A 16,343-nucleotide genomic window follows, 5' to 3' on the forward strand; every position below is an offset into this window, starting at 1 on the left:
TGGTTTGTGGTATAGTTACATTATGGATACATTAATCATGAAGTACAGGAAGAATTTTCAGGCAAGCTTTTGATTCCAATCTGTTTCCTTCATATAATGTGATATCTTAACAATTATAAAATTAAATGAAGCACAGCTTGTACGGAGAATTACCGTTTGCCTACATAGGTCAACATCTAGTGTAGCTTATTTCATTAGGATTATAGGTTGGTAGCACTTTATTTCTCTTCAGATGTTGATATATAGGTGCACTTGGTATACCGCAAGAATGGCTGTCCCCTTGGTAGAAAGATTATATAGAAGAAGGTGGAAGTGACACTAAATTTGTTTAAAAAGGAAAAAAGAAAATTAGGAGGAGGATGGTGGAGCAGTGTATCTTTTAAAAACCTAGTTAGAATTGAGACAAGTTTTATTATATTATTTAAATAAAAATGAGAAACCATCACATGCCAAGAGTGTGGAAGAAGAGAGATCACCTAACTGAAAACCTTTCCTCTATGATAGATTAGATAATATCAAACCAACACTAGCTCGTGCAGTGGATCATGATGCATGCCACGGAATAGCTCTGGAAGCTTCCGATACCTTGATAATTTGAGTCATTCGGCGTACCCTGAAAGGATTCTGTAGTCCCACGATAGTAGCCAAAGGGAATTTATCTCTAAACCATGTACACAATCGACTAGCACTGGGCTGAAATTGGATTAAATACGAATTAGATATCCATATCTATGTTCATGTTGTTTGGTAAATGCAGATGTGAATACGAACATTAGTAAATTCATATTCATATTGGTTTAAATAGATACAGATTTATCAAAATATAAATATAAATATGGATATAGATTAGATAATTAAATTTTATGATCATAAAATCAAAAATATTATCAAGTGGATGATAAATCAAATTAATAGCATGTCAATATAGTTATATATATTTTTTAAAAATTCATAAATACTATATTAAATTAAATAAGATTATAAATAAAATCAAATATTTGGATATAAATCAGATAGTTATCTATCTATATTTATATTTATTTTTCTTTGGTTGATATAGATATGGATGTCAGTCGAATGCTCAAGTTTCTATGCATATACAGATAAATTCAGATATAAAAATAGATCTGAATATATATCATGCGGTCCACTATCACCACTAGACTCATGCATCTTAGTAGATTTATAATGCATAATTATGAATACAGGTGATAGGGATTTTTCAAGTAGTTTTGTTTGTCTCTATTTTAGGAAAAAATCATGTCAGATTTTTGGATTACAAGCAAGGGATCGATGGATCAAATGGGCCCATCAACAAATAATGTGGAAATTGAATGGGGTGTGTATGTCTGTGTGTATGTGTGATAAATCAGATGTTTTAAATTAAAAAAGAAAAGATACATGCATGAGAGTCAAACAATAAAATATTATAAAACTCGAGAAGAATATCAACTATGGATGCCTATAAATAAAATATGGAATGATATATTTTTTATATATTTTCCTAAATAATGCATCCACTGCAACTATGTTATTTATCATCGTAAGAAAATTAGCAAGCATTACCTTCCTAGTTCACCCAAAGGGGCCATCAACCACTATCCTCCAATCCAAAGTTCCATTTAATCACAAGTTCTGCAACTTATTAATTAACAGAGATCAGGATCATAACTACATAGGTTACAGTTTTTCCAACATGTCCGCAGCTAATGATACACCATTCACAAAGCCTTCACAAAATTAAATGTCACCACGCAAACAGAGAGAGTAACACCAGTCTCAGACCAATAGTCCAAAACCGTAATCTTAGTGGAACTTGAGGCTGGTCAAGATGTTGTTGTTGACCGGGTCAGCCAAGTGGTCCAACAGATTCTGGTAGGGCCCCACCCCAGTCGCCAGGGCCTGAACAAAGTACCCCACGATAGCCAGCATGGCCAACCTCCCATTCTTCACCTCCTTAAGCTTCAAGTCTTTCATGGACTTCTCATCCTTCCCAAACCCCAGAGGGTTGAACAAGGGACCTCCAGGGTATATAGGGTTCCCGGATCCACCCAAGTACTTCTCAAGCCCCAGAAAGTACTGCTTCCCCATGGAGCCTGGCTTGGCCCAGTCCTGGAACCGCCGGTGCTCGGCGAACCCCATGAGGGCCATCTCAAACACAAAGAGGGTGTAGGGGTCAGCCCAGTAGTTGTAGGTCCCTGCCGGGGGGATGACTCCGGTCTTGAACCACGGGAGGGCGGTCTCCGCCGGAATTAGGCCGAGCTGGCCCAAGATCTCGGGTGCAATTGCACCAACTGCACCGAGCATGGCGTACCTTCCATTGATGACCTCGCCATAGGCTAGCCATTTGGGCTCGATGAATCCACCGGTGCCCTCGGGGTCCGACAGGCCGAGCGGGTCGAAGCCGTAGTCGCCGGGGAGGCTGCAATGGTGGAAAAGAAGCAGCATGAGTTGTGTGCCTTGTACATGCTAGTTGCTAGCCATGCAGGTAATGTTTATTTGAAGAGCTAGTGCTTGGAAATATATATAGTACCTTCCATCTAAGTAGGTGAGGGACTGCTTGGATGCAAACCATAGCTGTCTGTCTGCTCCTTGCTGTGAAGGCATCAAGCAATTCACATTAGCTGTGGATAAGGTCCTCAAAGCTCTGAAAGTCTTCACGCTTCGTATTAAAGTCTTATGAAGTTTCATAAAAAAAAAAGTCTTACGGTCACATGCGAAAGAAATTGAATCCTTGGTTTTCTGAGGCCCAACATAGATATCAGACTGCTAAAATTTGATAGATGTTTGAATATATGATAATATATATAAAATTAGGATGTGTAATCTGTTAACAAGAAGCCCATTATTCAAACGATAACGGATTCAAAACTCTCATCCATCAAGCGAGGATGATAATAAAACCTTATGCTAGTTAAAACATATATATGTATGTTTTGCCGAGGGCAACAAGGAGTCGATTGCTTAGGGAAAACAAACCTTTGCTGGGGGTGTGGAGGCTGCTCTAACAACAAAGGAGGCCTTTCTTGGAGACCCAAAAGATCGCGAGGGAGTGGATTGAAGGGGCCTTCCTCCTAGAAGTTGTCTTCCAGCCTCCATTGATGAGAGAAGAGTCTGGGTTGCCATTGGCTTTTTGTATGTCCTCCCTCTGTTCCTTTCCTTTCCTACTCTACAGAAGTTTTCACTCAAAATTATAGAATGTCTCCTCCGGTGTTGATCTTTGTGAACAGAATCCAACAAAAGAGAGGAAGCAAGAAATCTTAATTAGATTTGAGGTGGATACCCGCCAGATCGTGCCTGATCTGGATGCCCAATAGATGTCTGACATATGGCAAGGGTATCTAGATAAGGGGGGGTTTGTTTGTGGTCTTCGATTGAAGCTCCATCGCAACGTGGAGAAGTGTGACCCAGTGGCTGAGATTGCTTAGATGGGCCGCTGGTTGGAGGGCTGATTTTTTTTGCAGAATTTGTGGCCCCAAAGGAGCGTGGCCTTAGACCGGAACATCTATCACAAATAAGGGAGCAGCCAGATCAACCATGCAATTGGTGATCCCTCTTCATGACAAGGCGTCAAATTTCCCCAACTACATTATATGATGGAGACCTAAAGATTTAAAATATGACCATTCGTCATTACATTAAGCCTCGATTCCAAACAAATGCTGCAAAGATCAAGTACTCAAGGATTACAAAGATGTAACCAAGCCATCAAAAATCTCTTGTAAACCTGAGTAAGAATTGTGCCCAACTTACCAGCAACTCCAGCATAGACGATCATGGAACTGAGACGACGAAGGCCACGACAATAATGTCAAAGCCAAAACTCTAATGCAATGCAGTTTGCGAGCCTTATTTAGCAAATTTAAGGAACTGATGCTCCTTTATAAAAGATAGCAACGTTCAGTTACAAAAATTTAAACAGGGGTGGTAGCTTGGATTTGAAAAGCAGACATTTAACGCTCAACCATTTTAGGCGGATGATCAATTCAAATGTCTATATACAACACTCTACGTGATACAAAGAAAGCTAAACTTAGTTAAATCTCAAACCAGCTCTATAGTATGGTTCTTCCACATAAAATCAGGCTACCTGATTCTATTCTCTGCCTCTGCCGCAGCCTTTCGAAGAGGAGATCTTCATTGCGTTGCAAGGCCAGGTAATCATCCATGTCAAAATTAGACCCTTTTGCTCTACCATCGGAACTGCTCAGGTGGTTTACTACATCTCCAGGTCTGCCACCCTTTTTGTCTCTGCAAGGCACAGAGGAGCCGGGATCTCCTTCAGGGTTCCAAATCCCAAGACTACTTCTGATGAGTTTCCCACTATCAAATCCAGCACTTGCTTCCTGAAACAAAATCATGTCATAGAGAAGTCATTATCTCACAATTCAACCAGCCAAGGAGAATCGGATACTTCAAAAAAAAAAAAAAAACAAAACAAAACAAAAAATTGGGACTCGGCACAAATAATGGTTAATATGTAAGATAGTAATGAGCAAATGTCCGAATGAATTGATTCATGGTAATACCATACACATAAATTCTCAAAAAAATAATTACACATAAAACATTGTAATGCTTGGAAAGCCAGCACTTGGAGATTGAAAAGGAGAGTCCCAATAAATACCAGTCTCACACAAAACCATATCTACCAATATATGTTAGATTGCACATTATATAATTGTTACAAATAACAAGATGCATTTGGAGTTCAGCACCAGATTTTATTGCCCTACTGTCTCATGAGTCATGAGACTTACACGATCTGAAATATCTAAGGTTATTGTCCAAGAAACAGATTTCACCATCACGTTCAAAAGAAGGAAAAATACTCAAGAATAAAATAAGGACAAAAAAAAAACCTGTGCTGAAGCAGGCAAAATATTTTCTGATGCCACTGGCGACTCTGTCTTAGTTTTGCATGGTGAAGGAGATGTATCATTACTGGTTTCCCACTGCAACCAAGGAAGTACAACACCATCTGCCTCAACAGGCAGTGAAGCAGCTTTTGTCAAACTTGTCGATGTTTCTGGTACATAATCATGCACCATCAAGTCTCTTATCTTTGAGCTTGCATCACTTCTTTCTCCATCAAAGGAAGACATGTCTGTATCTTCAACATTTGAAAGAAAATCTTCAAAATACCTTTCTGCCTCTTCAGTCAGATGTCTTGACGCCCTTATTCTATCATTGCTCCTCTGATATATGTTCAACCAAAAATAGTATTGCAATGAAAAAAGGAAAGATGAATTTACTATAAAGGATGCTTAAGAGGTAGCTTACTCTTCTAGATCGAGAGGGTCTTTCCGAAGCAGCAGTTACTTTTGACGAAGGAAGAAACTCTTTAACAATTTTAGAAAGCTCCTGACCATGCTGCTCCTCTGCTGCTAGTTCTGCCAGTAATTCTTGCTTCCGCTTCTCTGACTGGAAATAAAGCAATAAAAATATATTTTAATATGCAGCAAACTATAAAAGCAGCTGCTATAAGTTTAGAATAATTTAATCTGAATTTTCAACATAACATTATCTTTCTTTTTTTGCCATCAATTTGAAAAAAAAAAAAGTCGTGTAAAAGAACATAACATTATCAAATTCTACAACACATTATAGCAAAATATGATGATCAAGAAAGAAAGGGCATCTCAAACGAAGCAAGATATTTTGACTGAAAAGATTAAAGGCAACAAACCCAAATGAGGCAAATATTGATTGATGGAGAAGCCTCAGTACCAACCTACACGACCAAATGAAGTGTAGTGGTTTACTAACCCTAGGTGACTTCAACTTCATAGAAGAATGATTGTTTGGTATCCTCAGTATGGTAAGCAATGAAGGAAGGTGATCAATAGCGGAAAACATGTAATCTGAAACCAAAAGATGCTTTTGGAAAACAAAAAGTACACAAAAGATGCGAGCTAAAAAAAAAAAATAGTGCACATCTAGCATCACTTGTTTCCCACATTCCCATGCATTTCTGACACATTCTCAAAAGTAATACATAGAGTGGGATATGTACCAGCATGACAGATTAGACAGACTATTGCACCTTCATGAGTTAACAGAATTAACCATGCATTCTATTGCAAAACATAACCAAATACTCCATTGTCACAAGCATCAAAAAGGATTCTCCTAAATCATGCCTGTTCCAATTTGGTGGTGTAATTCCTTCTGATATCAGCAATAACTTGGATAATGTTGGAACTATTTGCCTGTTTCTCATTGTCACTGAGAATTGTTGAGGGTTCCGTTTTTGTCATGACCTGCGTAAACTACAAGTTCGGTTAGTATAGGAAAGTACAGTATATTTCATATCTTTCTTATTATGAAGATAATGATGAAATGAAAACGATTATAAGACATCCACAAACTATAATAAATGATTATAATAATAACAAGCCTCTCCAACTATTTGGGGATAGAAATAGCCACAGCTAATGACAAGATGGACAAAAATTTAGTCAAATAATGAAAATTGAGACATGAATTCAGTAAGAACACAAAACCTTCTCGAGCTCTGTCCTGATCTCTTCTACTGCATGTCTCACTTCTTTGCGCATGGCTTCATATAATCCAGTCCCTTCCCCATCCCCAGTGGGATGTTCCAACTGAATATGCAATGGAAGCCACAGATGTTAGATGCGCAGGCTGAACTGAATAAATTCGACTAACTGATGGAACTCTATCCCTTAGGAAATTACTGCAGATATCGAACATTATCTCATTCAGACCGTTGGTCTCAACCAGTAAAACTGACCTTTTCCTGGGCATAAACTGCCCGAATTGTTTTCTCAGTCCCACTTTTACTTGAACGAACTTCCTGTGCTTCATCATCAGTTAGTGAAGAAGAGTGGCTCTAGAAAAAAAATGAATGAAGGAGAAGAAAAGAAAGGCACATAAATTAAACTTTTCTAGTTGTTCAAGATTACTTCTCACCAAACCAACACTAAAAACAAAGGGTGCGATAATCAGTATCAACACATTCCAATAAAAGCTATACTCAAGAAAAATCAATCCTTTTGCAACTATTTATTTGATCTCCTACTGTATTATTCTTTTTATACAACAGTCATCACACCTCCAATAAGGGGAACATGCATAACAATCATAAAATTTGATAATAGAATCTTTCATGTGACTCAAAGAAATCTTTTTGACTCATAGATCTTCTCAAAGCATGACATGCATTTGTTAGGTTTTGTGATGAAGGCCACTGGGAGCTAACACTGCCAATACTTCTCCATTTGGTTTGAGTGATGATATTGTCACAAAGGTCCAAGTCATTTTGTACTAAATAAAATAAAATAATTAACCTTTCTAATTATTATCTTCTACAGGAACAATGAAAATCTATACATCGGAACCATCAACTGGTGGCCAGATCCTAAAATCTCTCATACCAAATGCAGATTTGCGATGAACTGCAAAACAGTTTCTAAAAGTGCAGAGATGAGGACAGGTCATGTTCATGGCACAAAAGCTCTTAGCAATGCAAGACCCCCTTATGAAGTGAAAAATAAATTGTTGATAGTGTTCCACAAGTTAATGGAGACCAAAGCATGCCATACCATATAATATGATCAAATCAGATACCGACACTGAATGTCACACAGAATGCTATTTAGACACTGCATTTTTCAGGTTGCGGGAAGACAATACTTTTGGACATGCAGACATGGATGACACAACACAAATAGGTACTCCATTGTAAAGTGCCTGCTGATGTCAGCAAAAAGTGTCTGACACTTGGCATATTTTTTTAGTGTTGTGCAAGGAACCCTGAGTTTCAATGCTAGACACTTTAAGCAAATTGTCCTTATATTTTTAATATTAATCACCAAGGTTATATGGACACTTCAAACAAAGTGCCTAAATTTTTTGTGTTCTGTATGCTCCAAGCAAATTGTCCTTATGTTTTTAGTATAAAGCTATCAAGGTTATATGGACACTAAGCAAAGCATTCTAATATTTTCAATATAAAATTATCATAATTATATGGACACTTTAAATGGTGTCAATATGTTTTAGTATAAAACTATCATGATCAATTGATCAATTTAAGTATTTTAACAAATCTCGAGTAATCTTAAACAAAGAACTCAAAAGCAACTTACACACACATGGTTATTCTATTAATTAGTTTGTAAGAGACACTCCATCTCCTTTCTGGTTTCTACTTTTTGGATAAGCATCAAAAGTCCATGGTTTGTTGTACCAGACAAATACCGGTAGCAAATAGATACTTGGCACAGGGAATTTATTGTGTGTTGATATCACGACCAGCCTACACCGACATTGTACCACCATGGTACCGATACAAGCATTAAAACTAGTATCGTTAAGCATGATCAAAATAAACATATAATTTATATAATTGGATTGGTGTCGTTAGTGCATTATATGCCATGTCTGTATATCTAGATTTTTGGAGGTTGCCATGTCCGATACTTGAGCACACTTCGACACTTGGTACCTGTGCCAAGTGTCTAGGTAATATTCTATATACCTCCTTTGTAACAGAGACATCCAAGGTATTTAAATGGGTGCATGTATTTTCCTATTTGAAAATACAATATGTTATCTTATTTTAGATTGCTTTCTAGAGACACTAATACAGTCTAATACACATACTAACCACTGCATTTCAATTCAAAAGGCTTAAAAAAAAAACACACATCAATATAAATTTATAATAGATGTTAATCTAATCCAAAGTTCTCTTTTTTTTCATTGATATTGCATTTTACATAGATGCATGTTGGTGTTAGCTCATTTCCTAGATACGCTAATATACTTTAAGAAGGGATAAAGTTTCCATGGGAACCAAAATATTTCTATTGAAATAGGCTGATTTCAGTCAAACCAAGCAAAATTGACCCCACAAACTTGTTTCAGTTAGCTTCAAGTATAGGTGAGCAGTTTCAGTGGTTTCACTCGGTTTTGCTAAAACTAATGGGAAAAGGTCATAAATGCTCAATTTAATTAGTACCCGAACGTCTGTGGTCGATTCACCATGCCAAATTGACCTACAAACTAATTTGGTTAGTTTAAGGTAAATGTAACTAGCTTCAGTAGTTTCACTCAGTTTTGCTGAAACTAATGGGAAAAGGTCCTGGACGATCAATTTAATTATTTTGATTATTTTTTGTATACTGATTTTAATCTAATATATTGATATAACCATGTTAAATTGTTAATAAACAAATATTACCTTAATATAGATAATATTAATATAATATTGATATTAATAAATATTATATTATTATAAATATTATATTACATCATACTATATAAAACATCAATAGTTAAAATTATAGCCATAATGATTATTTTTATAAATATAGTAATAAATTAATATAGTATATCAATAGAAACAACATTCTGAGGGCGGTTTGATTATTTTTTTAAATTAATTCTCCCACTTTTTCCCGCACTCCCGCATCACCTGCTTAACCCAAAGTTACAGCTCTCCTGGTATGAATCTATCCCTAATATGCCTAGTTTCACGGAACTGTCGGGGATCGCATCTAGGGGTAGATAAAATGGGCATTTAGGAATTATCTCAGGGATAGACGGTGTTAAACGGGTTAAACCAGCCTTATCCCGCTCCCAAGTGTTCTATGTCAAATGGACATTTAGGAATTATCTCAGAATTAAATGGACATTTAGGAATTAATTTAGGGTTCTATGTCAAGATAAGAGCAAAGGTACCTCCGAATCACTACACCGATGCCGAGCTACCGACACGGATCGCTGCCGTCTCGAGTTACCACCAGAGGTGGGTTTCCCGTTCACAGAACTCCGGTCAGGAGGCCTCGACGCCGACCTTCCCCGCCGGCGAGAAGACTCCGTCTCCATCCTATAGCTAGCGACTGAACTCCGGCGATCGGACCGGCGGCCCGCCGACCTGCTTCCCTCCTCCTCATCCGACTCCGCCCTCGCCCGAAAGAACTCGTCGGCAAGATCATCGAGGCTGATCTCAGGGAAGCCGGACCCCCTCACCTTGTTGACGAACCTGCCCCTCGGTGTGGAGAACTCGTCGGACTCTGGCGGCGGTGGCGGCGGAAACCGGCCGGAGTAGTGGCTGAGGCTCCTCGACCGGCGGTGGCCCGCGCTGCGGTTGGAGGACCCTGCGTCCTCGGCACCGCCGCCGCCTACGGCGGACCGCCTCGAGGTCGATCTGAAGGCCGCCGTCGCCATCGCCGGCGGTAATCGGAGGATCAATCGGCGTTACAAGGCCTGTGATCGAGGCAGAAGTGTGGGAATCGGAAATTTTTTAGGGGTTTTTTAGGTCAAGAGAGAAGAAACGAGGGATTCCGTGTTCGCGAGAGCGAGAGAGAGGGCGGAGAGGCCGAAGATTTCGGGATTTTTAACGTATAAAATTATTACAAAATAGATATATGCACTCTTTTATTGCATAGATTCGCTCCTCCCGTTACTAGCCTTTTTGGAGAGACTAGGAAGAGCAATGATGTGCATTTTTTAAATGGAGTGTAGTTATCGGTTATAATTTTAGTGGAAAATTTCAAGGAGTAAAGGGCCAGAATTCTGGAGGAAATTGCGAGGATGCCATCAGAAGAGGGGCGGTCTTAAATGCAGGAGTCAATTCAGACAACGTTCAAATGGACGAGTGTCGTTTATGGTCACCGCCTGCAGAGCTGAAGGTCGCCGTCAGTGCGGTTGCATTGCAAGCCTTCCAAGGCAATCAAAATTTGCCCACACATTTAGCAGAGATTTTGCTTTGTTTTGCTCTTAAGGAGATCTCATGGTCCATCGTATGCATGATGTAATATACTTGGTAGTTATTATTATTTTTGATAGTTTGTAATATTAATATTGAAAAGATAAGTGAATAATCCCACATCAAAAGATTACAAGAAAGAAAAATATTTTGTATATATTTAAACTAGTGGTATACTTAAAAAAATATGGTAGAAATTTTAGAGGAAAGTTCACATTTTCTTTCAAAAAGTCATTAAAATATTATATATATAATATTTAAATAATCAAAAATTTGGCACTTGACATTTGACAGTTAACTGATATTTATTTTTGATTTATCAAAATATTTTTTTTATTGTGACTGTTGATAAAACAAGCATGTCTGTTTCCAAAAGTATATAACTTTTATGTTGAATTGACATGACTGTTAAATTGAACGGATGCAACAGGCATGTTCTATTTTTATATATAATATCATCTGCAGGTGGTAAAATATGAATCAAATTTTTATTATTTTTTTTATTCTATCTTATATTAAATTAGATGAATAAAAAAATAAAAAAATTTTAAAAATAAACCTTCAAAAGTTACGGTCTGCAAATTTCTGAGACTTTGTTATATCCTATAAGTGATTTACCATCAATCTTATAGCAACTATAATGGAGCAAATATCACTTTAAGTATAATGATAGTTCACACCTCAAAACTTTTAAATTCTTATTAAGATCCTCCTCAATTCTTAACATTATATTGTTCTGTAATTTATAGTTCTTTTTATATTTTTATCTATTTATTTATTTTTTATTAAATAAAAAATTCGTAGCATGTTTAAGTTCAACATCCATTGTTCTTTCGCACAACTGCATGTATGCTAAATATGTTACATGTATCAAACTATATGTATTTAAATGGATTAAATGTGTTTAGTTATGTGAGAAATTAAGTAATATGAATAAGTGAAATTTGTGAGGAGCATAGTATGAATAAGAACTATCACAAAGAGCTATTTTTATTTAAAATACCTTCATCCTTGCTAGCAACGAGGAAAAGAGATGCTATCTTACTGTGACTTTTAGCTGCTACTCTAATTTTTCCTCCATATACAAAAAATAATTATGCCTAATCTGATACAAAAGTGATTAATCAAATAATTCTGAATAATACTTTCTTTTTGCGTAAAGGAAGTAGATTCCACATGTTGGTCTACGCATTTTGTAGGACACTTTTTGCATTACAAACTAAAATATCATTGCACAATAATGATAGTATATGTGAAAAAATATGTTTTATAAAAAAACATCATATACTTACCTTATTTCATATCCTAATCAATTGGATTTATAAAGTAAACTATATTAGATTACAAAATTTTGTATGTTATATTGAACATAGTTGTCAAACCAAGTGATTAAACATTTCCAAATAATTGCAAAAGGTAATTATTGAAATATTTTTCTTTGTTAATTGATTTAGTTTATATCAAAATCTCCCCTTAAAAGTAAGTTTCTTTCTTTAAAAAAACTCATTATAAAAAAACATCATATACTTACCTTATTTCATATCCTAATCAATTGGATTTATATAGTATACTATATTAGATTACAAAATTTTGTATGTTATATTGAACATAGTTGTCAAACCAAGTGATTAAACATTTCCAAATAATTGCAAAAGGTAATTATTGAAATATTTTTCTTTGTTAATTGATTTAGTTTATATCAAAATCTTCCCTTAAAAGTAAGTTTCTTTCTTTAAAAAAACTCACCTGACACTTTCCTATTACCTACATAAAATCTAATATATATATATATATATATATATATATATATATATGAAAGCAAAAATTGAGAGATCAAATAATAATCAAAGCTGTCCACGTAAGCAGCAACTTCTTATCTATGAATGCCATCTAGATCACAATTAATCTTCAATATGCTACATATCTTGACTATCCTATCTAACGATCCTTCAAATATTGAATGACAACATATGTTATTAAAAGATTGTATTAAAGTCCACTTATATATATTAAATTTTATTATGAAAGCATGATGTTATTGTACTCTTGCAATTAAAATCCACTTATATATATAGTTGAGTATATGGATTGACATCAGAAATTTGGAACGAACATTATATGTTATTCATAAATAATTTTTTTAAAAATGATCAATTATGTGACCTAAAATTCATGCGTAATGCACGGGCTCAAAACTAATTATCATATATAGCTTGTTATACAGGAGCAGCGAGAAAGCTCGATACCAAGTGGTTTCTTCTTTGGAAGAATTTAAGGGTTAGTTATGTTACTGTGTTTGCATGTATTCTAGCATTTGTGAGTGGCATTTATCTTATTTAATTCAATCAACATAGATTATCTTAACTTTGGTTAGATCATGGTCGTTCTTGGCTCCAACCAAAGTTGCCAGCCTCATACATGGCTCTGTTTAAATCTCACGAGTGTCTTGCTTCCAGCACCCTTCCACACATGGAAACTTAAAAAAGAATCAGAATCAGAATCAGATGGTAAGCTCACTCAAGGTAATCAGACTAACAAACAGGGCGGTAGCTGCAGGTGGTTGCTATCATCATCATCATCTTCACTGTTAAGAAGTGCCTCTAATGATCGCATTGCAATTATTAATAATTATATCCACCATCCGTTTTATCTTCGGCGCATTTAGCAGGCCCACTGCCTGCTCCCCGAATCCTCACCAGCCCTAACTGAAATAATAATCTCAGCGTACCAAACAGGCATCAACTCGTCCAAACCACGACATTAGAACTTCAAAGGGACTTGCTCGCAAAACAATTTGGGGTGTTAATAGGTCAAGCCCAGCCTTCGCACGTCAAAAGCCAAAACGAAAACCTAAATTAGAGAGAGGTGCATGAAGAAAAGATGGAAGTTGGGAAGGGTGGTTTTGTTATATTATGAAAAGTTGTGGGTGTTCGGCGGAAACCGGGTGTCGCGGGAAATTTGAAAGGGATATCTGCGGGCTAAAGATTCGATCGACTTGGAGCTCAGGAGGGCAAAGCAGTGGCTGTTCGACCACGTGGCCTCGGTTTCCGGTCGCGGTCATCTGATGGCGCCAAATGTCCCTACCGTACAAACTGTGCTTTAAGAAGTTGGTAGAGCCTTTTGTTTAAATTTTAAATTTGAGTGCAAGGTGGGAGATCCCAGATAATCCAGACCCAAACAGGGACAGGCTACAGAAAAATCCCGAACCCAGTCTGCACAGGTCCGTAGAAGGGCATCGCAGCGAGCCATGTTGGAGGTTCATCAAGTGAGTCGACGCGATTCGAGAGAGGTTGGCCACATCATGACGCGCCCGCATGTACCAAAAAGACCAACTCGGTGACTAATTGGATTGGTGGAGTCCCATAGCATATTTTATGATGGTATATTATATAGAAACATTGAGAGAGGGAGAGAGAGATCCATGCTATAATTCCAGATATTTGAGGTTTTTTTTTTTTTTTGGTAATTGGATATTTGAGATTTCACTAATCAAGAATTGAACCCCAAATTTCTTGTTACTAGGTAGCCTGAGGGTTTTGAATGGTAAAACAAACCCCAACTTCTACTCGGAACCGACCAAGACGGACCAACAGAAGAGGATTGGATTTAATTTCAAGCTAACCTGAAAAACGACCCACCTCAATCAAGAACGACCATACATACATACATATTTACAAATACACATACACATATATTCATTCATACATACATACATATACATATATACCCATGAATATAGAAAATATGGTTATCAACCCTTTGAACATGACTTCGATTAGTATTTTTATTATTATTTTCCATTCTTTGAAAGAATTAAATACTTAAGTAGGCAAAGAAGCAAGCTTGAAAGGAACTTGACAGCTTTGATTCAAGCTTGAAGCTTGATTTGAGAAGATTATAAAGCTGATTAATTAAGCTTATGTTTGGCTCAATATAAAATTAATTTTTCAATAATTAATTGTAAACAAATCAAGTTTGATCTTAAAGGATGTTTGGTTGGAGGAAGTTGGATTTTGAAATCAGAATAGGGATAGGTGATTTCTGTTTCAATCGTTTGATTGGGAGAAGCTCCATTTCGATTTCAGATAAAAATGAAAATAGTTCAATCTATCTAAAATTCAATTCTTATTCTCTCTTAAGGATACAAACTTTCTTTCCAATTCCGAAATCAATTCCAATTTCAATCACGAGGCTAACGCTTAGAATTTCAATCGATTTCAGTTCCAATTGCAAACACCCTTTAAAATAAAGCTAGAAACTGGTTTCGAACCCTGCCATGAGGTCCAACCTCAATCAAGCTTCTATTGCACCCCTAGCGTGAGCAACGTCCCATGCGCTCAGGTCTATGGCGCACTGCCTAGGGCGGCTCCCAGCTCAAGTTGCAATACATACATACCCTGAAACCCGAGGTATTGTAAAATGTCTAACATACGATGGGAGGAAGAAATCCGTTTCCTGGGTTCGGAAGGCGTAGAGTTCGTCGGATCAAATTTTCTACTAGCCTCCCGCCAACTTGTATTTCTCCACACTGCTCGGTCTAGTTATCTACTCATTTTTCTAAAAAAGCTCCTTTCTTCCAAAAAGTAAACATTTTTACTTCTTGTTTTCGGTTTGTTGGATTGATAAACACAAAAACCTTCTTCTTTAGAAAGCTTAAGATTCTAGAATAGATTCGGAAGATTACCCGTTTTAAATTTAGGCCGAGGAAACCAGCGTACACCGCAACATATGGCGACCGCAATTTCTTTCTTGATATCATACTAATGGATGTGAAGGAAATCCCCTAAGAGAAATAAAACTATCCTAGCCTAAATTTAAGGAGAGACTAGTGAGAAAAACTACGCTCTTATTTGACCGTCTGTCATATATTGCGATCAAAATACATGATGATCATTTTCCCAGCTAAAAAAGATTGATACACGGTCAGACAAACATTGCTGCTTTAAAACGATTTCCACTTCCCCATGTACCCGAGTCTTAGCAACTGCATGTTCTAAGCTATTAGTGATCTTCTTCCTCGTCCATGTGATCGATTTCTAATTATTTTGGGTTCAACTTTATGACATTGTTGCATGATAAATGAATTTTGTTCTATAAACTATCAATATAATACATCCAAAAGTGGTTCAACTGACAAGCTTGGCCTATAAGCTTACAAGTGGGTTAAAAAAAATCCAAAATTTATCATGCACCATGACAAAGACTCTATAACAAGATACGCCATCTTAGTACCGAATTCTGTACTGATATCATCCAGTATAGAGATTAATTTAATGTTTCAACCTGCCAAGCCTTAGTTGCGCCTGATCGCTTAGCCAACTGCTTGGGCATTAAAATGGAAGTCTGATCATCGTCTGCACCGAAAGTTCTTCCAAACCATCCAACGTCCCTACATGAACGTTGGAAAAGAAGGTTTATAGAAATCTGGTAAGGTTTTGACTTCAAGGCGCTGTTTCTTTTTTTTTTTTCCTCTCATTCTGACATAATCCTTTGTTTTCTTCCCTTTCTAATTTCCTCGCTTAACTGGAAACCGACTATCCCTTTCTAATTTCCTCGCTTAACTCGAAACCGACTATAAATTTCAAGTCCTTGGGATCTTTCT

General features: G+C 36.8%; 2 protein-coding genes across 5 annotated transcripts; both read right to left on the reverse strand.

Moving 5' to 3' along the window:
* Positions 1–1,599: 1,599 nt before the first annotated feature.
* LOC105039517 (chlorophyll a-b binding protein 8, chloroplastic) lies at positions 1,600–3,206 on the reverse strand. Its single transcript, XM_010915687.3, has 3 exons — positions 2,980–3,206; positions 2,534–2,595; positions 1,600–2,422 (listed from the first exon to the last, which is right to left on the reverse strand). The coding sequence occupies exons 1-3, from the start codon at positions 3,124–3,126 to the stop codon at positions 1,807–1,809; spliced, it is 825 nt and encodes a 274-aa protein (XP_010913989.1). The 5' UTR covers positions 3,127–3,206; the 3' UTR covers positions 1,600–1,806.
* On the reverse strand, positions 3,062–10,367 carry LOC105039518 (uncharacterized). Of its 4 annotated transcripts, XM_073246692.1 has the most exons (8): positions 9,712–10,365; positions 6,758–6,856; positions 6,507–6,608; positions 6,144–6,272; positions 5,284–5,424; positions 4,863–5,198; positions 4,091–4,346; positions 3,062–3,604 (listed from the first exon to the last, which is right to left on the reverse strand). In XM_073246692.1, the coding sequence occupies exons 1-8, from the start codon at positions 10,198–10,200 to the stop codon at positions 3,585–3,587; spliced, it is 1,572 nt and encodes a 523-aa protein (XP_073102793.1). In that variant the 5' UTR covers positions 10,201–10,365; the 3' UTR covers positions 3,062–3,584. The 4 variants fall into 4 exon arrangements, with proteins under 4 accessions (XP_073102793.1, XP_073102794.1, XP_073102776.1 ...); XM_073246693.1 differs by lacking the exon at positions 3,062–3,604 and having other exon boundaries at positions 3,862–4,346; positions 6,758–6,820; positions 9,712–10,367; XM_073246675.1 differs by lacking the exon at positions 3,062–3,604 and having other exon boundaries at positions 3,862–4,346; positions 9,712–10,364.
* Between the last annotated feature and the right edge of the window lie 5,976 nt (positions 10,368–16,343).

This window comes from Elaeis guineensis, chromosome 1 (genome assembly GCF_000442705.2).
Source record: "Elaeis guineensis isolate ETL-2024a chromosome 1, EG11, whole genome shotgun sequence".
Lineage (NCBI taxonomy): Eukaryota > Viridiplantae > Streptophyta > Magnoliopsida > Arecales > Arecaceae > Elaeis > Elaeis guineensis.

Excerpts from the sequence above, each read along its gene's own strand:
- LOC105039517 (XM_010915687.3), bottom strand. The coding sequence starts at position 3,126 with ATGGCAACCCAGACTCTTCTCTCATCAATGGAGGCTGGAAGACAACTT. Across the intron at positions 2,596-2,979 it reads CCTCCACACCCCCAGCAAAG|CAAGGAGCAGACAGACAGCT; the intron begins GTTTGTTTTCCC and ends ATGCCTTCACAG. Across the intron at positions 2,423-2,533 it reads CTCACCTACTTAGATGGAAG|CCTCCCCGGCGACTACGGCT; the intron begins GTACTATATATA and ends CCACCATTGCAG.
- LOC105039518 (XM_073246675.1), bottom strand. The coding sequence starts at position 10,200 with ATGGCGACGGCGGCCTTCAGATCGACCTCGAGGCGGTCCGCCGTAGGC. Across the intron at positions 6,609-6,757 it reads CAGTTTATGCCCAGGAAAAG|TTGGAACATCCCACTGGGGA; the intron begins GTCAGTTTTACT and ends TTGCATATTCAG. Across the intron at positions 4,347-4,862 it reads TTTTGCCTGCTTCAGCACAG|GAAGCAAGTGCTGGATTTGA; the intron begins GTTTTTTTTTTG and ends ATTTTGTTTCAG.